This window comes from Calliphora vicina, chromosome 5, assembly GCF_958450345.1.
Source record: "Calliphora vicina chromosome 5, idCalVici1.1, whole genome shotgun sequence".
Lineage (NCBI taxonomy): Eukaryota > Metazoa > Arthropoda > Insecta > Diptera > Calliphoridae > Calliphora > Calliphora vicina.
This window is the reverse complement of record NC_088784.1, coordinates 27,351,646-27,372,763: the sequence shown is the minus strand read 5'-3', so window position 1 is coordinate 27,372,763 and position 21,118 is coordinate 27,351,646. Positions and strand designations below refer to the sequence as shown.

The following is a 21,118-nucleotide window of genomic DNA, read 5'->3' as shown; positions in this document are numbered from 1 at the left end:
AATGTTCTTTCTTTTATTTTACGCTGGAATTTTGTGGCTTGAGTTTTGTTTTGTTCTTGAAATTTTCTGGCTTTTTTGGTGAATGCAACATAAAAATAAGGAGAAGCCTCCATTTACTTTGTTTGTTTTATGGTTTAAGGCATCTTAATTTAAGTTGGCTTTTTTGCATTTGAGAGGTTATAAAAGCCCAGCAAATAATTGAATATCATGAAATTAATCGAATTATTAAAAGAAAAAATAAGTTAATATTGTTGGAAATGGTCTTAAATTATAGGGGCGGGTCAATAAGTCCGTGACTTTTTGAATGAAACACAGGTTTTTGGCTAAAAAATCATTTTATTTTTCAACATAGTATCCTTTGAGCTCTATACACTTTGTCAAACGTTTCTTCAATTTCATTATCTTTTCCAAAAAATAAGATTTATCGAGGTCACCAAATAGGTATTTGTTTGGAGTCAAATCTCTTTCCGCCGACAGAGAATAGGACGGATGATGGAGCAATTGGTAGCCTAATTCATAGATTTTTGTCTTGGCCAAGTGCGGTCGTCTTTTTCGATATTCTCATTAAATAGACCCAATAAATTGACATAATATTCGCCATTTACCCTTTTGAAAGTAACTTTGACTACAGCGTGCATCCCAAAAAACGGTCGCCATGACTTTATTGGCTGACAAACCCACCTTGACCTTCTTTGGCTCCGATTCACCCGAGAAAGCCACTGTTTGGTCTCTGGTGTATTGTGGTGGATCCACGAAACGGAGCAAAAACAACGCCAATCACTCCGGCGATGTTGTCATACGATTGCGTTTGTGGTCGATTGTTAGCAAAAGCAACACCCATCTTGTGGAAAGCTTTCTCATACCCAAGTGATCATTCAAATTGAAACCACTGATCCGTGTGAGCCTTTCACAATCGCTCGCACTTTCTATCTGCGATCGGCCAACACCATATCGCGAATTTGTTCAATTGTTTCAACTGGGCGTCCAAAAAGTTTGTCTATTTGGTTTTTTTCCGCAAAAAATAATACTTAATGAGCAGACGAAATTCACTTTTTTCAGTTTCTCCTCTAGTCATGAGGTAGTCTGCTATCAATGTCAAACACAAACAAATGACGCAGCTTGTTCAAATTTTGACAGGAGTCAAATGACAGATGCCTGTTGGCAGAAGCAGTGTTGCCCTTTCAGTTAAGAGGCGGGAAATTCAAAGAGTCACGTAATATGATTATTTTGGATCACAATATGATTTCATTTGATAATAGATATGATTACTTGGATCATAATAGCATCTCATTGCGTCATAATATTATTACTTTCGATCATATTATGATTGGTTTGGATCATAATGTCTGACAAACTGTATTTGCTATTAATAACGATCATAATATGTTTGGACTACAACCATTAATCTTATCATTATGTTTACCACAACCATTTTTTTTCTCTGCTGTGATATTATCTTAATAAAACATTTATTCAACATTTGCTGGGTTGCTTTTAAGTTTCTTAATAAGTTTTATTTAATTTCTAAAGAATAATAAGAAAAACATTAAAAAACAAATATCTAGACAAGATGTTGTTGGCCATGTTAGTGGTTGGTTGGTATGCGCTGTTGCATTTTGCATAAACCGCCAACCATCAACAAACAATGCAGACACAATAAAGTTTTTCCCCCATTTCCCGGCTACGTGCGTAACTGTTTGTGCGTTTCAACTCGCCACGAACAAAAATTGCAACAAAGGAATGTGTCACTTGGAGACATGACTAAGTCAAAACTGCATGATAGTTAACTTGTCATAACTTCTGTGTATCCTGGCCACAGGATTTGTTATTTAGCTTTGTTGTTGACTGTTTTAGTTTTTCGTTTATGGTGGCTTGTTCAGCTTAGCTTGAAGTTAAATTTTTGGTTGACTGCTTTGGTTTTTATTACACAAGGCTTTAATGGCCTTGGGTTTGGTTAGTTTAAATACAGTTAGTTTGGTTAGAAAATTCACTGAAAGAAAGTTTATGTTATGGTCACAACAGTGGTCGGCATTTATGGTAATCACGATAGGAAAGACAATGAAACACATAAGAATGAGCTAATGTGGAACTAAAAATTACTATCAGCCCAATTACGAATAAAAATTCCCCGGGAGTTTTTTCCCTTTTCTCATTTTTCCTATTCAAATTCAATGGGAAAAATCTACCGGGGAACAAACACCCGGGGAATTTTTTATTCATAATTGGGCTGTATCTGAATCTTTTGCACTTTCTAGAAAGTAAAGTTTCTTTCAATAGGGGCTTTCGAACTTTCACAGTTGATAGCGTCCTCATTGTTGAAGCTACATCTGTTGAATTGGCTGTCTTTTATTCAGTTGATACCGAGGGGACCAGGTCCATCCAAAAAACGCGTATTTTTTATGTAAAATACAAGTTTAAGTCAAAAATTCTCAAATCGCATAGTCGAGATCCTAGAGCGTCCTATGTATCCCAAAAAAAGTCACTGTTTGGTGGGGAGTCTGAGCTACCGGAGTCATCGGCCCATATTTCTTTGAGTACGACGTTGGCAAAGACATCAGCGTCAATGGCGAGGCGCTATAGGACGATGATTACCAACTTACTTTGACCTGAATTGCCTGATATGGACAGCCTAAGGCATCGACAATTTCTCGCACTTTCAATCTCCGATCGGTCATATCGTGAATTTGTTCAATTGTTTCGGGTGTAGAGACCTCAACTAGGCTTCCAGTAACCACTTTTTTAGCATCGAAATTAATGGTGCAGAGTTCCCATAACATTTATCAAGCTTAGCCTAGCTTTTTCCGCAAAAAATAATGCCTAAGACCACTTGAAATTCACTTTTTTCCCATTTTCTCCTCAAATTACTCGATGGTCTGCTATTAATGGCTGTCAAACACAAACTAAATGACGCAGCTTATTCAAATTTTGACAGGAGTCAACTGACAGATGCCTGTTGACAGAAGCAGTGTTGCCCTTTCAGTTGAGAGGCGTCAAATATAAAAACTATTCCTTAAAGGTTCATCATTTAGTTTTAATATGACGTTGAACAATCTTAGGCCTTGGGAAAAAGTGCAAAATAGGGGCCACTTTACTCTATTTCGAAAATGTTTTCTTCGGAATCAAATAACACAATAAGGGCCTAATTCAGAAACACGAAAGGAAAACCATTTTAAAATTTTTGTATGAAAAACACTCAAAAATTATTTGAAAACTGAGTGGTTTTCATACAAAAATTTTAAAATCTTTTTCCTTTCGTGTTTCTGAATTAGACCCTAAATGTAGGTGCACACACGTCAAGTTTACTTGCACAAGTCTTGAGTTTGTTGATTAGATAGGAGGGGATATTGGAAAGATTCTCCTCATTTTCTTCCTCTATCTTCTATAAACTGAAGTCTTGCTCAAGTAAACTTGACGTGTGTGAACCAGCACTAACTCCCCAGATCACATGTTTAATTATAAATGGTGACATGATCAGATGTTGATCACTTTTGGGAAAAAGTTAACTGGGGCAAGTCTTGAGTTTGTAGATTAGAGAGGAGCTGAGATTGGAAAGATTCTCCTCATTTTCTTCCTCTCTCCTCTATAAACTCAAGACTTGCTCAAGTAAACTTGACGTGTGTAAACCAGCACTAACTCCCCAGTTCAAAAGTTTAGTTATAAATGGTGACACCAGTGAGAAGATTTTCTAAATCTGCTGACGATCACTAACTAAACACGCAGAACACTTCATTCGGTCATTTCCTAACAGAGGAGCCAGTTATTTATTTAAATATGTTCTGTTTTTGTAGAGCAATAGGTCGTTGAATGTATAATTGGAAAACAAATTGAACTTGCTAAAAAACCACAGAATTGGCCTTTATTTTCTTTCAGTGTATATTTTTTTGCATGTTTTTTATTTTATTTATAAAATATCCTTTAAATTGCCTCAATTACATTTTTGGCATTCTTTTAATTTAAAAACTTAATTTATTTGAATAGTTTAAATATCCTTAACACTATTTAACGCCTCTTTGTCTCCTCTTTTTGTTTATAAAATGTTTAAATAGCAGCCTTTTTAAGCACAAAAACACAATCATAAATCAATTTATGATTATTTTCTTGCTGTCGACTCAAGTCGAGACATCTTTTTCTTACTATTTATTCCTATTCTGGCTTATGATGAAGGCACAACAATCTCAATGTCAGCAAATGTGTCATTTATGTCAGAAGAAAACGAGAAGTGGAAAGAAAAAAAAGAAAAGAAAAACTTGAAATTTCTATAAAATGTTAAAAAATCAGCAGCAAGGCAAAAATAGAAAACAAAAAAAAAAACTTTGCAGACGGCTTAAAAGAAAATATTTTAGTTGAAGGCGTCAAATGATAACTTTATATACCAAAAAACAAAAAAATCTCTTCATTTTCTGTTTACTTTGCTGGCGTTTTGTTACGTCTTTAACTTAAACTACAAGTAGGACTGTATGTAACAGTGTTATTACGAGTAAATGACAAGTATGAAGGAAAAGTAACTATTTCTTATGGCAAAATGCCAAAAAGAATTTTTGCTGTTTCTTCATAAATGTAAAGCCAAGAGCCCCTGTTATGTAAAAAATAAGAAATAGTGAATTACTGCTCTTAAGTTTTTATTTTTTTTTCACTGCTCAAGTGTCATTATGTTCAGCGTGCGACATTACGAAAAACTGCATTTTATGAAGGGTGTTTTTATAAAAAAACATTGATTTTTTTACATTATTTCTCTGTGGGGTACTAAATGGGGTACATTTTTGTGTAGAATAATGTTATTTTTTTCACTTTTGACCTTTTGAAGTGGTATTTTAAAGTGAAATGTAATCAAATGTAGGAGCATTAACATGACTGTCGCTTTATAACATTGATTTATGGGTTTAGTTCGTTTATATCGATTGTTAAGATAAGAACATTTTAAAGTTTCATTAAATTTACAACCTTGAAATGAAACATATTCAGCTTTTACTTTCATAATTGTGCCACAATTTTCGCACGATTTGAATTGAATAGAAAACACAGTTATTTTGATTTAGATTGTTATTTTTTTTTATTGAATCATAAAGTACATTGGATGATGGTGTATGGCCTCCACGGCTTCACTGGAACATACGCACTATTTCCATGACCAATATGCTTAATTCTGGCTGGATTTCGTCTTTGGCATTGACCCTTGATGTTATAAATAGAAATCCTATGGTGTTCACTCACAAAATCTCTGGAGCTAATTATGATGGGTGAAAAGTTAGAGAGGAAATTCGACCACGGAATTTTCATGTAGTAAATGTCTTATACTCTTGTTCATATTACATATCGTCCATATCAATATCTTTCAATTAAGACAACTGTGTCTAAGATTAACGTGGGTACCTGCCGCAAGGGTCCAAATCACACGGTGGTCTTAACACCGGATAGAAACAATGTGTCTATCAGCGTCATTGAGTGATTTGCAAGGAACACGCAATTGGCAACTTCTTGTACATTGACTGGACCAAGAACCAAGCCCAATGATCAGTACATCAATGATAACATTCCCACGACAGCCGGTTCTATGCACCGGAATGACCCGAGTTCACTCGGCCAAGGGCTTTCAACTCAGCAAACACTGCTGCTACAACAACAACCAGTACATCACGAATGCTACTACCCCAATACATTTCCTGAGCACAACGCCACTAGCCCAAATATCAGTCCTTTAACCAACGATCTTCTACCCGCTTTGGGTTTTAAACCAAAGTGACCTCACCAATGATCCTACAGGACCGCAGTCCTGGGGCCATAGGATCCCCGTGGTACTATATCAGACTCTAGTCAGCTACGAATTTAAAAAAAAAAAAATTCTTACCAGGAATGAGGTCCGTGCACCTCGGAGCCCCAGTTTAACTAAATATTTCCCCTTGAGGCATAACATCAAGGTGTGGAGCGTCACCAAGATGCTTATCCATACCCCAAGGGGGGATGAAATTAAGAAATATATCTGTTATCCTGTCACAATACCGAACATCAGTAACATTCACTGCTTGACCAGCCTCATTTTCGACGGATGTCTCTAGCCAAATTTCGCGTCAAACAGAATAAATAAAAGATTTCCAAGACGCTGCTTCTGAAACATTATTTGAATGATTTATCAACGCACTTAAAGCATCTTGCGAAAAAAGTGAAGGCGTCGGTGTCATGTTTATCCGAAAATACTTCCTGCATCTCTGTGTTCGACAAATTTGATAGAAGTTGATTCATAGGAGTGCAGTAGAGGCCTAACATTATTCAAAGTATTGGTCATTGTTACCTAAGACCTTTTCCCATCTTTCTGACAGCACGAATCAAGCCAATATCGGATATTTCGTTCCAAAGTGAAGCGCATTCCAGAGAGAGCATGCTGCATCGATCGAAATAATTAGTAATCGGACGGGGCAATGTCTGCGCTATATAAAGCGGGTGAGCCAAAACTTCCCAACCACTTCTTTGTAAATACTTTGCAACATGTGGCCGAGCGTTGTCATGATGGAATATTACGATTTCATACCTGACCGCATATTCTGGTCGTTTTGGGCCAATGCTGCACAGTGGTATTGAAAAAAAGAAGGAAATATATCTGTAACTTCTAAACACTTAGTCCGATTTGAATGAAATTTGACATGCGCAAAGAAGTGTTGTCGCACTTAAGTTTTGGTTTTTGACCGCATGGGTGTTCGGCTAGGGGTCCCCAAAGTAGGACACCTTGGGCATGTTAAATTTTTTAAACGATCCTATTTCCTCGTCTGTGTTCCGATTTCAAAATAAACATATATAGAATCTCCTCATCGAGCACTACAAATAACTTCTATTATCTGTTATAATTTAGGAGATATTCGTATTTGAAAATTAAATCTTCAACATTTTCACCCACCCTACTCCAGTTTTTTTATAACAGCGGGTCCAATTATACCTTTCCTTTTCAAGACTTGATTGCATCTGCGACTTATGGAATCAACCATTTTTTTTTCCAAAAGTCCTTGTCAATGGAAAACCACTCTTCCTGGATTCTTTCCCAAAATTCGTCCTTATTTTTTGGACCCTCCAGCTTCATCTTGAGCACTCCACAAAGGTGTTCTATTGGGTTTAGGTTCGGTAACTGCGAAGGCCATTCCATAAGAGGTACTTTGTTGACAGAAACCCAGTTCTTTTCCAATTTTAAGGAGTGCTTCGGATCATTGTCCTGCTAAAACTCCTATCTCAAGGACATCTCTTCCTCAGCAAATGGAAGCATTAAGCTTTGCTATATATTTACGTACTCCTGAACGCATATTTCGTTCATTATCCAATATACTGGACCGACACGAGAAGAATAGAAACACCCTCATATTATGATGGATCCACCGCCTTGTTTTACGGCATAATTTCAGACATACAAAATCGTTTTTCAAGTTCTCTCAGCTTCAATTCGTATGATACCCAATATCCCTGCTTTTGGGTGAATCCTGATGATTGAAAACTATTTGAAATTGCTGATTGAGTAGCTCCCAATGATTTTGCATGCTCTTGTTGAGTTTGACAACAATCTTCACTTCCGAATCTCACAAACCATCTCTCGCACGTTGAAACCGGTGGAGCACATTCACCATAAGTTTTGGTGAGCAATCGGTGTGCATCAATGGCACTTTTTTCAAATTAAAGAAGTAAAGCAAAACTTCCATATGAAGCCTTAAATTTTTTATATTTATGCGCAGAAATATAAGTTATTTGTATGTCATATTTTGTATTGTTTTATCCCTCCGACGGTTGAGTCATCCGTTGCCCTTATACGAAGTACAAGGTCCACAGGGTTCACACGTCCGTGAAAAAGAAACTAGACTATTGGTCGGATCGCTTTGATTTTTTTTAAACGATTCTAGATAAAATTTCCTTGGAATACATGTGGGGGCGGGTATGCTTCACCCGCCGGATGGTTAAACAGGCTATATGGCTTTATGAAATATTTTTTTTTTAGTGTAACTTGAACTATTTTATTTTCCACACTTTTACAAAGTAGACCATTTAAATTCTTGTATACTTTTTGATAAAGAATTTTTTTTATAGATTTATCTTCCTTTTTCTGTTAACCATTTAAGCCTTTCTGATAATTCTATAAAACCAAGCAATATATTATATTAATTTCAATTTCTATATTGCCCTGTGAGTAGAAATATTTACTAAAAAAACAAATCCATTTTAAATCTAACCAAAATCAAACAAATCCCAACAAAGAAAGTTAATATCCCTATAAACATGCAACCTTTTTACGTTCAACTTAAAAAAAACCAAATAAAAAAAAAACAGGACAACAACAATAACAATGGATAAATACTTACAATCAAATACCAGCATACACTTTCTTACATACATGTATTATTTATGACATTTGTCTAGTCTACTTTTTCATGTAACTCTCCTTTGTTTTTAACAACAGCACACACAATACAAATAAAAAGGATTCTATCTCACTCTCTCTCACTTTCTGCCAATAGAAGTCCCTTAGCTGCTGTATGTCTAAAACAATAGATGACCCTTTTTTATCTATTATTTCTTGTTGTATATTTTGTATTTTATGACATGATATTGGTTATAACCATGGTAATTACCATATATTTTAAAAAAAAATATTTTTTTGGTTTTCTTTGTCAGTTTTTGTTTTTATATATAAAATTCCTATGACAAAGGTTTATTGGTTATATTTTTATTTATATACATATGTGTGTATCAAAATGTTTATTTGTATGCTGCAAATTGTTTTTAAATTGTGTTGTGCCCCCTGTAAAAAGGATTTCAATTGAAAACATATTGGTTCAATGAAGTGAACATTATTTTTTTTTGTTATTTCAAATTTGGTTCTTACTTGAGCAAATTTTTATTAATTGTTGTTCTTTTGAGATTTGAATGAATAATATTTAGTTTGTATATTTTTTTTGTGGGATTCGAAGAGTTGTCCAAATCCTAAATGATATGGATGAATGAACTCTGTTACTCTGATGCTATATCGAGCAGCAGTAACAGTTACAGTTTAAGCAGCCTCATTCTGTCTTCTTTCTAAAATTCACAGCAAAAAGTGACACATTGTAGAAGCATTTGTTTTTCAACAATTGGCAAATACGGCAATTTTGACACTGTGCTTCAGCTCGATAAACTTTCATTATTTTTTTAAATCTTGTTCAACAATGAAATCGCATTGTTTTCTTGTGTAATGCTCCATTTTCACTATCCCCTATTCTGCATAAACATTTTGATGTTAATAATAAAATTCTTTTCCAATTTTTAAGGGAAAATATTAAATGCAAAATTCTCTATTATTCAAAAAAAAAAACTTAAATTAGCTGTGTTAAAAACTAATTACAATTAGCTGAAAAATTAATACATAATCCTGCAAACATCATTAAATATTACACTAAAATGGTACTTAACTTAACCATAACTTAATTTTTAACATTTTCAATTAAATTCAACATTCCACAGTGGGGTCAATCACAAAAAAAAAGTTGGCTTTGAGGTCCGCTGAAGTTTTTGGGTTATAATTTTGGGTGTATGACTTAAAAATGTTTTTAGCTTTTATTTTGAAACATTTGTACAATATAAATTTATTCAAAGTACTGGCTATGAGCTTTTCCTATCTGGCAACATATGGATTCCGAATAAAGGATAGTGTGTTCAAAAGTGAAGCGTATCCCAGAGAGAGCGTTCTGTATCGATCAAAACAAATAGTAGTCGGCACGGTCTGAACTTTAAAGCAGGTGAGGCAAAGCTTCATTCTAATACTTTTTAACAGGTATTGCAATATTTGGCTCATGTCTGGCCGCATATTCTTTGTGTTTTTCGGCCAATGCTCTCTTCAAACGAATCAGTTGAGTTCGATGCAGGTACCCTGTGATGGTCTGGTCAGATTTCAGCAGCTCATAATAGATATGAGGCTTTTTCTCCCACCAAATACCGAGCATTACCTTAGTGTCATGGATATTTGGCTTTGGTGTCGATTCGGCTGGTTGGTCTGGCTACACATACGATTTCTTACACCTCGGGTTAAAATGGATCCATTTTATCGCAAGTAATGCTTCGGTGCAAAAATTGTTTTCTTTTATAGAGTTCAAGTAAAATCGTCTTTCAAGTTCTCTCAGCTTCAATTCGTATGGTACCCAATTTCCCAGGGGGGTTACTCTCTATTGCGATGCGAAACCAATTTCGATACGAAAGGTATAAACAATAGCAAAGAATGACAAAATGAAATGTCAAAACTTGTAAATAAAAACATTTTAAACTAATTTTTTGTGCGATGCGAAAGCGCAATAAAGGGTACCAGTTGTACCATTTTTCTTTCGCATCGCAATAAAGAGTAATCCCTGCTTTTGTGTGAATCCTGATGATTGCAAACGATTAGAAATTGCTACTTAGTTCCCAATGATTTTGCAAGCTCATGTTTATTTTTCCGTGACAAAATCATCACTTATGAACCGGACAAACCATCTCTCGCACGTTGAAACCGATGAAACACATTCGCCATTAGCTTCAGCGGCACTTTTTTTCAAACTAAATAATTAAAGCATAACTTCCCGCATATGACGATGCGCTACGAAAATTGACATCTCAACAATATAATATTTATAAACGCAACAAGAAAAATTCTGACGGGGTCAAATCGCTAGATCTCGTTAGCCACTTTACATCACATCTACGTTAGATGACCATGCACTCAAATCGCTCTTTCAAAATGTTCAATGTGGCACATCCTGTTGAAGCCAAATGTCGTTGGTGTCCATATCATCCAATTCGGGCCAAAAAAAAGTTGGTAATCATCGACCTATAAATTTCGCAAGGCCTGGCCAACGACATTGTCAAAGAAATCTGAACCGATAACACCTCCAGCCCAAAATCCACACCAAACATTTACTTCTTCGGAATGCATTGGATGCTCTTTGATCTCAAATTCGACAATTTTGTTTGTTGACGTACACATTCATCCAGAAATGGGCGTAAAATGGGAGAAGCGCGCGAAACGTTGCCCGAAGGGAATACCTATTTTGATAACACGCTATAGCCATAGATGACAATTAGATAGGTGACTGAGAGTCAATAACCTAAGTCTGTTGTCAAAAACTTAATTCATGAGAATGTATTGCCAAGTATTTTGTTATTGTATCATCCATTTATGTGAAAAGAGAGTATTTTTGTTTAATTTTTTTCATTGACATTTCACTCTCCTTCCGTTCTATGTATTTATTTTACGGCTGTAGCCATCCTTTGTGATTTGGCAAAACAAACTGAATAATTGACAGCCAATTTCACATATGTAGCTTCTACAATATGTCCACAATCAACTGTCAAAGTTCAAAAGACTCTTTAGTTAAAATATTTAAGTTGATTAAATTTTTTAAATTAAAATCTATAGTTAGTGTTATGTTTAAGTTATGTTTTATTATTAATAATGGGGATTAATAGGAACTTTAGTTTTAACTAAAATATATATAAATATCAATATGTATCAATACAAATTTTTAGTGTGGCTACTACATCCTTTACTAGGCTTATGGTTACGAAAACTATACTGTGTTCTTTGTAACAATATTTTAGTTACTTAAACATTCGTATGTTCACCGCAATTATAAAGTTGAGTATGGTTCACCAAAATATAATTAATTTTCAAACAACTAAAGAATGATAAATAGGTAATTCCCATTCGCTCTATAGTTTTATTTGTATAATAAATTTATAACAATAAATTTCGGTGAATTTATCAATAATATTTTAATTAAAATTAAATTTTGTATTCCCAAAAATAACTTTTAATGATAATATGATTAATTTGGATGATAAAATGATCTCATTGGATCATAATATGATTACATGGGGCCATAATATGATTACTTCAGAACATATCGAGCCCTTAGCGCCAAATTATCGTAAGCGACCAAGGGTCCTCAAAGTAGGACACCTCGTTTATATTACATTTTTAAAATTATCCTATTTCTTCGTTCGAGTACCGATTTCAAAAAAATTACACACATAAAATCTTTTCATCGAGTGCTACAAAAGACCTAGTCGTAGCTATCAATTGTCTCTTATAGCTTAGGAGATATTCGCATTTGAAAATTAAATTTTCAACATTTTTACCCAACCTACTCCAGTTTTTTGATAACAGCGTATCCAAATATTTTCCGATTTTCTCCAGTTTTCCTTCATTGGACTAACAACATACATATGTGTCAAATAAGAAAAGAACTGTTTAAAAATAATGACTAAGTCCAAAGTTATATTCATTTGAATTTAAAAAAAAACGATTTTTCGTTAATTTTTTGGGAAAAAAAACTTTTTTCCTTATTAAGTTATCGCAAAAAAATTGTAAGAGGATGTATAAGGAATTTATACTATCTGAAAGCTAAGTCTTCATAAAATATTTTAAATGAAAAAAAAAATTAAAAATTTTTGTTTTTCGCATATCGCATATTCGATATCAAAATATAATAACCGATTTTAGATGGCCCAATATGCTTTTAATTATTTTGTAAAGGAATGCGATAACTCCGACCCTGGTATGGATATTATAGCCAAAAAATTACAAATTTCCATTTTTGGGATTTTTCAACACTTTTTTGGGAATTGATGGATTGCTGATAATAAATTTCAAAATTCGTTCTTATTTTTCCATTTTAAATAGAAAATTTTACATAACTGTGAAATTTCACTAAAAACTATTCATAAATAAATATTTTATTTCAATTCGAAAAATTTGTATCTATGCAAAAATTCAATAAAAAATATTTTTTGTCATTATGTTCAATAAAGTATTCCATGAATTTTTAATTGTCAAAAGTTAGTCTGTTTTTACACAGGGCAAGTTTACTTGAAGCAAGTCTCGTCGATTCCCTTTTAAACTTGCTCGTCTGTTTACACACAGCAAGTCTGTGAGCAATTTTGTATGTCAAAACCTAATAGACGCCATATTGAAAATGAGAAAACAAAAGAGAATTGAAGAGACTTGCCAGTACAAGCAAGTGTGTACCCCTCTTCTTTCTTCTTGCCTCTCTCTCCTATAAACTCTAGACTTGCGCAAGAAAAATTGCCCTGTGTAAAAGCAGACTTATAAATATTTTTGAAAAATAGACAAATAGCTTGAACGAAATTATAATATATCGCATCATAAAATGTTTAATTCTATGTATAAATTTCAAAATAATCGAAAAAACCTTCTCCTGTAAAATTTGTGTTTTGTCGCTTACGATAATTTGGCGCTAAGGGCTCGTTATTATGATCATGTGTGACAATGATATTACAATTATATTTGATCATAATATGATATTAATAATGATCATAATATGTTTGGATTACAATCATAAATCTGATCATATGTTGCTCTTAGTTTATGTTTACCACAACCATGTTTTTTTATCTGCGTGTGGTAAAATATTAAACACACTTAGTACACGTTTAATGCTATATAGTTGAAATTATATTTGAAATGTATTATTCTAAATTCAGAATTTATATTTTAACCCTCTAATGCCCAAGCATGCCCAAGGCACTCATCGCAAAAATGCCAATAAATGCAAATATAACTGATTTTGCATTTCAAAAACTCATGTAACAGTTGCTAAAAAACGCACTTAAATTTTTTTAAAAAGCTTTCAAAGTTTTTGAAATGTAATATCAGTTATATTTGCATTTATTGACATTTTGCGATGAATACCTTGAGGCATGCTTAAGCATTAGAGGGTTAAATAATTAATTTATTTAATATAAAGCTTTTGTTGTTAGTAATTTACTTAAGGCTTTAAAAGAAAACAACAAACTTCTGCGTTCTAAAACCTTTACTTTAGTTCTTAATAAACTTTTTATTACATTAAACTATTCTTAGCAACAGAACAAAAGAGTTCTTTACACTCTGCTTTATCTTTTTACTTAAACTTAGTTTGGTTAAATACGTTGGGTTCGTTTTTTTATTATTATACTCTTTTTCTAATTAATTATTGTGTTACTTTTTGTTAAATATACTTACACTTTGTTTTTTTTTCCACAAAATTTGTTTTTCTACAAATTATATATTTTTTACTATTTATATTATTTTGTAGGAGTCTCTTACAATATATTGATGAGGAACTAAAATTAAGGTAACTACAACAACTACTCTTACTAGTACTAGTACAACATACTTAACAACAACAAAATACCAAATACTTTTACCAAAAATAAACATCATACTACTACAACAACAAAAACATGTTTCTAAATTTTACAAAATTCAAATTCTCACCCCCCTTACTACTACTATCTACACCCCTGTTTCCATGTGTTTTGTTTTAGTTATTGCCTAAAATTTAGTAGTAATTAATAATGAAATTAAAAAAAAATATTTTGGCTTTGTTTTGTATGTTTAGTATTCTACTTAAAAACCCCTCTCCTAACCCCCAAACAAAGAATTTTTTTAACTCTCTCCTTACCCTTCTTACTCATGTCATTAATGTGATCATATTTCTCATTTATGGTATCATCATTTCACTCACTCATTTGTATATAAATCTATTAAAGTCCATATTTCATTTGTGTTTTGGTATCAGATTTCCTTTCCATCGTGTCTGTTTTTAGTTCATTCATGTTTCTGTCACAATTCAATAATAGTTTTTTTCTATGTGTAATAAATACAAAATTTATATGTTTTAATTTTATTTGTTTTATATGTGTGTGTTTATTTATGTCCACAAATTGCTTGTTTATTTTATTTTATTTTTTTTGAAACTCTGGCCTAAATTATAGTGCTAATTTGGTTGAAGGAGTAGAAAAAACTATAAATGGCTTTTGAATTAATTAGTTATGGGAATTTATCTAACTATGGCATTAATTTACAGTGTGATATAATGGCAAATGAACGAGTAGAATTAATTTTAGTTCATCTACTAAGTGTTCACACTATACATACGAATAAATCATTGTTCACGTTAAATCTGGTCGCACTTTAGTTGAGTTTTTAATATTGGGTGTATGACTTTAAACTACGGGATTTGCAATAGATGTTGAATCTTTTGAAAATGTCGAATTTTATGCCAACAAAGCGTCATATGCGGGAAGTCTTGCTTTACTTCATTAATTTTGAAAAAAAATTGCCAGTGAAGCACAGCGATTGTTCACCATAGCTTATGGTGAATGTGTTTCATCGGTTTCTACGTACGAGAGATGGTGATTTTGACACGAATCACACAGGACAGCCCAAAAAAGTTTCAAGACCAAGAATTGGAGGCATTACACCGTGAAGATTGTTGTAAAACTCAACAAGAGCTTGTAAAATCCTTGGGAGCTACTCATGCAGCAATTTCAAAATGTTTGCAAGAACATGGATTCATCCAAAAACAGGAAAATTGTGTAAAATACGAATTGAAGCCGAGAGACCTTGAAAGACGATTTTGCATGTCCGAAATAATGCTTGAACGCTATAAAAGAAAATCATTTTTGCAACGAATAATTACGTGCAATGAAAAATTGATCCATTACAATAACCTGAAGCGTAAGATGTCGTAGGTGAAGCCCGGCCTTTGATTGGAGCATTCTATTATGAGCTGCTGAAACAACTAATTCGTTTGAAGCAAAAAACGCCCAATCATGAAACCATAATATTCCATCATGACAAGTTTCGGCCACAGGTTATAATACCTGTTAAAAAGTATTTAGAATGAAGTTAACTGCATTAAAGTCCAGACCGTGCACAGTTCGACTTCTATTTTTTTCGATCGATATTAGCTTGATTCGTTCTTGGCCTCTTTTGGATCGAAATCCATATGTTGCCAGAAAGATGGGAAAAGGTCAAAGCTAACAATGGCCAATACTTTGAATAAATTTATATTGTACAAATGTTTCAAAATAAGAGCAAAAAATTTCACATTTTTAAGTCATACACCCAATATAAATCATTGTTCACGTTAAATCTGGTGGCACTTTAATAGAGTTTTACAAAAACCGTTCAATTTATTTGTTTCTTTTTAAAGCGATTTTCCGATAATTGTAAAATCAGTTAGGAAATATCTGTATGCTGAAAAATGGAAAATCAACTAAAATATTTTCCTGCAAAATCCTCTAGGAACACTTTTGTTTTGCCAAATCATATAACGTTCAAAAACACCTGCAATCCACATGAGATCCAAAAGCGTCCAATGCACCCCGTTACTGTTTAGTGAGGACTTTGGGCTGGTGGTGTCATCGGTCCATATTTCATTGAGAACGACGTTCCATCACCTTTAACGGCGAGCGCTGTAGGTCGATGATTACCAACTTCTTTGGGCCTGAATTGGATGATATGGTCACCAACGACATGTGGTTTCAACATGAATTTACCACATTGTAAATTTTGCACGTGCGATTTGAGGACATGTCCATCTCACGTGGAGGTGATGTAAATTGGCCATCGAGATCGTGGATTTGAGCTTATTAGACTTTTTCTTGAGGGGTTTTCTTAAGTCGCAGGTCTATGCGAATAAGCCATAAATCGCAGCTGCCCTCAAAATCAAAACATAACCTATACCATCGGTCAAATTCAGCCTGATTTATGAGCCAGAATCATGGAAAATTAGAGATTTCGAATGGAACTATGAATGGCATACAACATCGTGTACAACGCTTTGCTGGTACTTATGCACTCTTTTCCCTGACAATTTTCCATAAATAGGTCTAAATTTCGTTGAGTCAACATTGAGTTTCCTTCTGCATTGCACGAGTTGTTGTGGTCTTGTTGGCATATCAAGTAACCTCATTAAAATAAATCAAATGGTGTAAAATTACACGATCTATGGGGCCAATTCTGATCACCGAAACGAGAGTGTACACGACCTGGAAATGCCTCATGTTAAATATTTGCTAATCTTACACTGTCAATTTGTTTTTTGGCAATTACTGCACAAATGGCGGAGAATTTCAAGCAATTTTTTTTAATTAACTTTTCTGCGATCGGATTTTAACAGAGTTTTTAATTATTATTTTTTTTTATTAGTTTCATAATTTAATTTCATATAAGTATTTAAATGGTTGCGGTTTAATAACTATATATTATACACATAATTTACAAATATTTCTAAACATGTTTTTAATATTTTGAATTCATTTCATATTTTTTGGAAAAATATTTTTATTTAATGAAAAATTTATATGAAAAACAAATCAGAAAATGTCGATTTAGAAGGATCAGCTAACGATTCCAACATAAATGCATAAAAGCTTTAGTATATCAATTTTTTACGTGCAAATTTACGCAAATTCTATTTGCTATAAATTCACTGAATAAGCTTATCATAGCTTGATGATCTTCTGTGTCTTTGTACAGAACCTTCAGATTGATAACAGTTAACTTTCTACTGTGTCTGAAGCCCAAAGAAGCCTAAAAAAAGTTTAGGAATACAAAGAATGTTTCGTCTGATATATATAACGGCAGTCGCCTTCTCAATCACCTATATTTTTTTAAACAATTAGATTATCAGTGTCTGAGACCGATTTTTCTCAGATACTACACATATTCTTTTCTAAGCTTTAAGTAAAAACATCTCAAATCTCACAGCTGATCTATCCCGGAGTTCTTGTATATACTGAAAATGTCAGGTAATATATCTATATCATTACCCTGCGACTGGTACTCTTACTGGTTTAAAATACGTTTTGACAACAGAGTTACTATTACAGCAATAATAACCAGTAAATCGGGCCTGTCAGTACAAATCGTGTCTCCAACTAATTTCTTTCCATCCCGTGCAAGATCCTAACAGAAGTAAAATCATATGTCAAAATAATTTGTGAACAAGAATTTCAATATAGCCTTCTCTTTATACCGGTGGCCGAATATTTACATTTAAACAATACGATTGTCTAAAAATTACCAAATAAGAATTAGAAATCACAATCAATAGTTGGTCAGTTTACAACAGAGAAAGAAAGTGCATAACATTTATCACAATTCATATTGTCTTTCTGCCGACCACAGTTTTTTACTCCTGTGTTCCAAATTTGAATCAAATGAGATTATCTTTTTAAGATACTAATAAAATATTTGACGAAATCAGCCAGACCTTCGTTTATCTTTTGCCTCTCTAAGACGTTTAGGATGTCAGAAATTCTAATGCAGTTTTTATACCCTTCACCTTAGTGAGAAGGGTATACTATATAAGTTTTTCATTCCGTTTGTAATTTCTATATTTTTCATTTCCGACCCTATATGTATATTCTGGATCCTTATAGATAGCGGAGTCGATTAAGCCATGTCCGCCTGTCTGTTGAAATCAATTTTCTGAAGACCCAAGATATCTTCGGGATCCAAATCTTACATAATTCTGTCAGACATGCTTTCGAGAAGTTTGCTATTTAAAATCAGCAAAATCGGTCCATAAATAACGGAGATATGAGCAAAAAACCGGGACAACCTCGATTTTTGACCTATTTTTGATTATATCTGGATTACTAAGTCATTAATATAGACAATATGGATATCTAATGATAGATATTTCAAAGTCCATTGCAACGACGTATAGTATAGTATGTTGGACCTACAATGGGTCAAAATCGGAAAAAAATATTTTTTAACCCGAATTTTTTTTCACCAAAAAAAATTTTAATTTAATAAAAAAATTAACAAAAAATGAAAAAAACAATGAAAAAAAAATAAATTTTATTTACCTAAAAATATTTAAAATTTGTATTTTGAAGTATAATTTGGTGAAGGCTATATAAGATTCGACACAAACAAATTTATTGTTTTGTTTCCATTCGTCTAGGTTTCTTAAAGAGAATTTTAGATTGTCATGGATTTTATCATGTTCTACATTAACATTCTTTCTTAACGATCAATACCTAACATTTCATGCACTTGTCATATTTTCAAATCTCAATTTTCTCATTTCACAAAAAAACATAAGATTCCTTTTATCCTAGACTTGAACCTTGTACGAATTGCATTAAGTTCTTAACATAAAACATATCTCAAGGCTGTTAAATTAATTATGGCAATTTTGCTTTTGTGTTGTTGTAATGTCCTAACAAAATTTACATTAAATCCTTGTTATATATTGCTGTTTTCCAGGAAAAATGAGAAACTAATTTATTTATTTTTTTCAAATTTCACTTTTTTCACAGTAAATATTTTCACTTTTTTTGTTGGTTTGTTTGTTGGCCATTCCACTCTGTCATTCTGTAATATTAAGTTAAATTACCAAATCCAAAGTAAAATAAAAATATTGTACAAATGAGAAGAAATGTCTGACAAGATTTTTACATTTGCAACATTTCGACTCGTAAGAGTAGATTTTAAGTATTTTTTCATTCACTTTTCGTTAGCATCTATTCATTCCACCCCACTTTACGTTCGTTGTACGAGTATGTTCTTGAGTACTTGTTCAAATTCTATTTTTTTTTTAGTTTTTGCATCAAACATTATTTAAAGTCCATTTGCATGCAACAAAGGATTCATTCGTTATTTTTGTTATTTTTTTTTCCTACATTTTTCCCTTTTCTTTTTTACATTTTTACTGTATGTTGCATTAAATAATGTAGTTTTTTTTGTTCTTCTTCTGTTGTTCTACATTTTGTTTGCAACATATTTTTTTCTTTTCTATTTTTCACACAATTAATTTTCGTTCTGTTGTTTTATTTTCTAAGAATTTGTAAGTTTTTGTTCGTTGGTTTTGTTTTTTTCTAACCATAATTATGCAAACTTTTACAATTGTAAATCGTAAAAGAAAATGCCATTATAAGAATAAAAATATAATAAAGTTTTCTTGTTTTTTTAGACTAAAAATCCAATTTGTACTTAAGACTCTATTTTAAATTAAGTTTTTCGCTTGTTGTTTTTTTTTTTTTCTTGAGGTTGAAAATAAAAATAACTTAGTGTTTTTGAGTAAGATGGCTAGATTATCACAAACATAAAAAAAGAGGGAAGTAATAACTAAATGACTTCAAAGGTTATTGCACCTAGAAATAGGGTGAGGATACAAATATCCAAGATAATGAAGACATCATAAATATTTTAATTTAAATTTCAAATTATGAAAACTAAACAAGCATTAGGAGATAGCTGAGAATATCCATAGAATGTCAATAAGATACTAACTCCTGCCAAAACTCCAATAATATTTGAACAAAGGGACGAAATATATTTATAAACTCCCCTTCTTATATTTGATTAGTTTCTTTATAAAAACTGTTTTATGCAAATGCAGCATGTAAACGAATCGCGATAACTGAAACTGATTGCTTTCTATAAAGCCAGGCGCGGATCCAGATAGGGTGAAATACGAATTACACCCCCCCAAAACCGAAAAGTATTCATATAAAAAAGGGGAAAAAAAAGAAAAATGTAGAACAAATTTTAATATTTTCAGCCCCAAATGGTTTACCTGTATACGCGCCTGCATAAAGCGAATGAGTGTAAAGATCTTTCAAAATAGGTTTTCTATAATATTGGGTTGAAATACAGAGGTGAAATTTCCATCAAAAAATAAAGGAAATAAATCTGTAACTTTAAACGGATACTCCCATTTTAATGGAAAAAGTGCAGTTGAATTTGGACTTTAAAGACCAAGGAGGGGCTGAGTCTCAAAGCTCTAAAGTGGGGTACCTCGGGTATATGAATAGTTGAAAATGATGCCACATTATTGTTCTCGATTCGATTTAAAAGATTTTAGTATAAAGGGTCTTTCGTTAAGCGCTTCCTATCTTAAAATTTAAATAAAACAATGTGTGTGTAAGATGTCATCGAATTGGTTTTATTGGTTTGAAACGCCTTTCGATGCCATTATTTGTGGAATATAAGATCGTGTAAACGTCCGCCGCGGCTTCGCTAGGTGGCGCCCAGCCGAAATGTCCAATCTTCCATGACTCTGGCGCATAAATCACACTTTGACTGATGGGATAGGTTATGTTGGCTTTGAGGGCCTCTGTGGTTTGTGGCTTATTCGCGTAGACCAGCGACTTATGAAAACCCCTTAAAAAAATCCAACGGGGTCAGATAACTCGATTTCGGTGGCCAGTTGACATCACCTCCACGTGAGATGACCAATCCCTCAAATCGTTGGTATCCATATCATCCAAAATAAGTTGGTAATCATCGACCTACAGCGCTCTTCGTTGATGGTGATGGCATCGCCAAAGTCGTTCTCAA

At 33.0% G+C, this 21,118-nt stretch overlaps 1 protein-coding gene across 8 annotated transcripts in view; it reads left to right on the top strand.

The window, feature by feature from the left end:
- Window positions 1–21,118, top strand: part of hppy (MAP4K3-like protein hppy) — a 312,486-nt gene that overhangs the window by 272,730 nt on the left and 18,638 nt on the right. For 6 of the 8 annotated variants that reach the window (XM_065514167.1, XM_065514172.1, XM_065514169.1 and 3 more), the window contains one exon: window positions 14,067–14,105. The exons of the other annotated variants lie outside the window; for them this stretch is intronic. In XM_065514167.1, coding sequence (XP_065370239.1) covers window positions 14,067–14,105 — 39 coding nt within the window. The remainder of the gene's footprint in view (window positions 1–14,066; window positions 14,106–21,118) is intronic. 8 annotated transcript variants of the gene reach the window in all.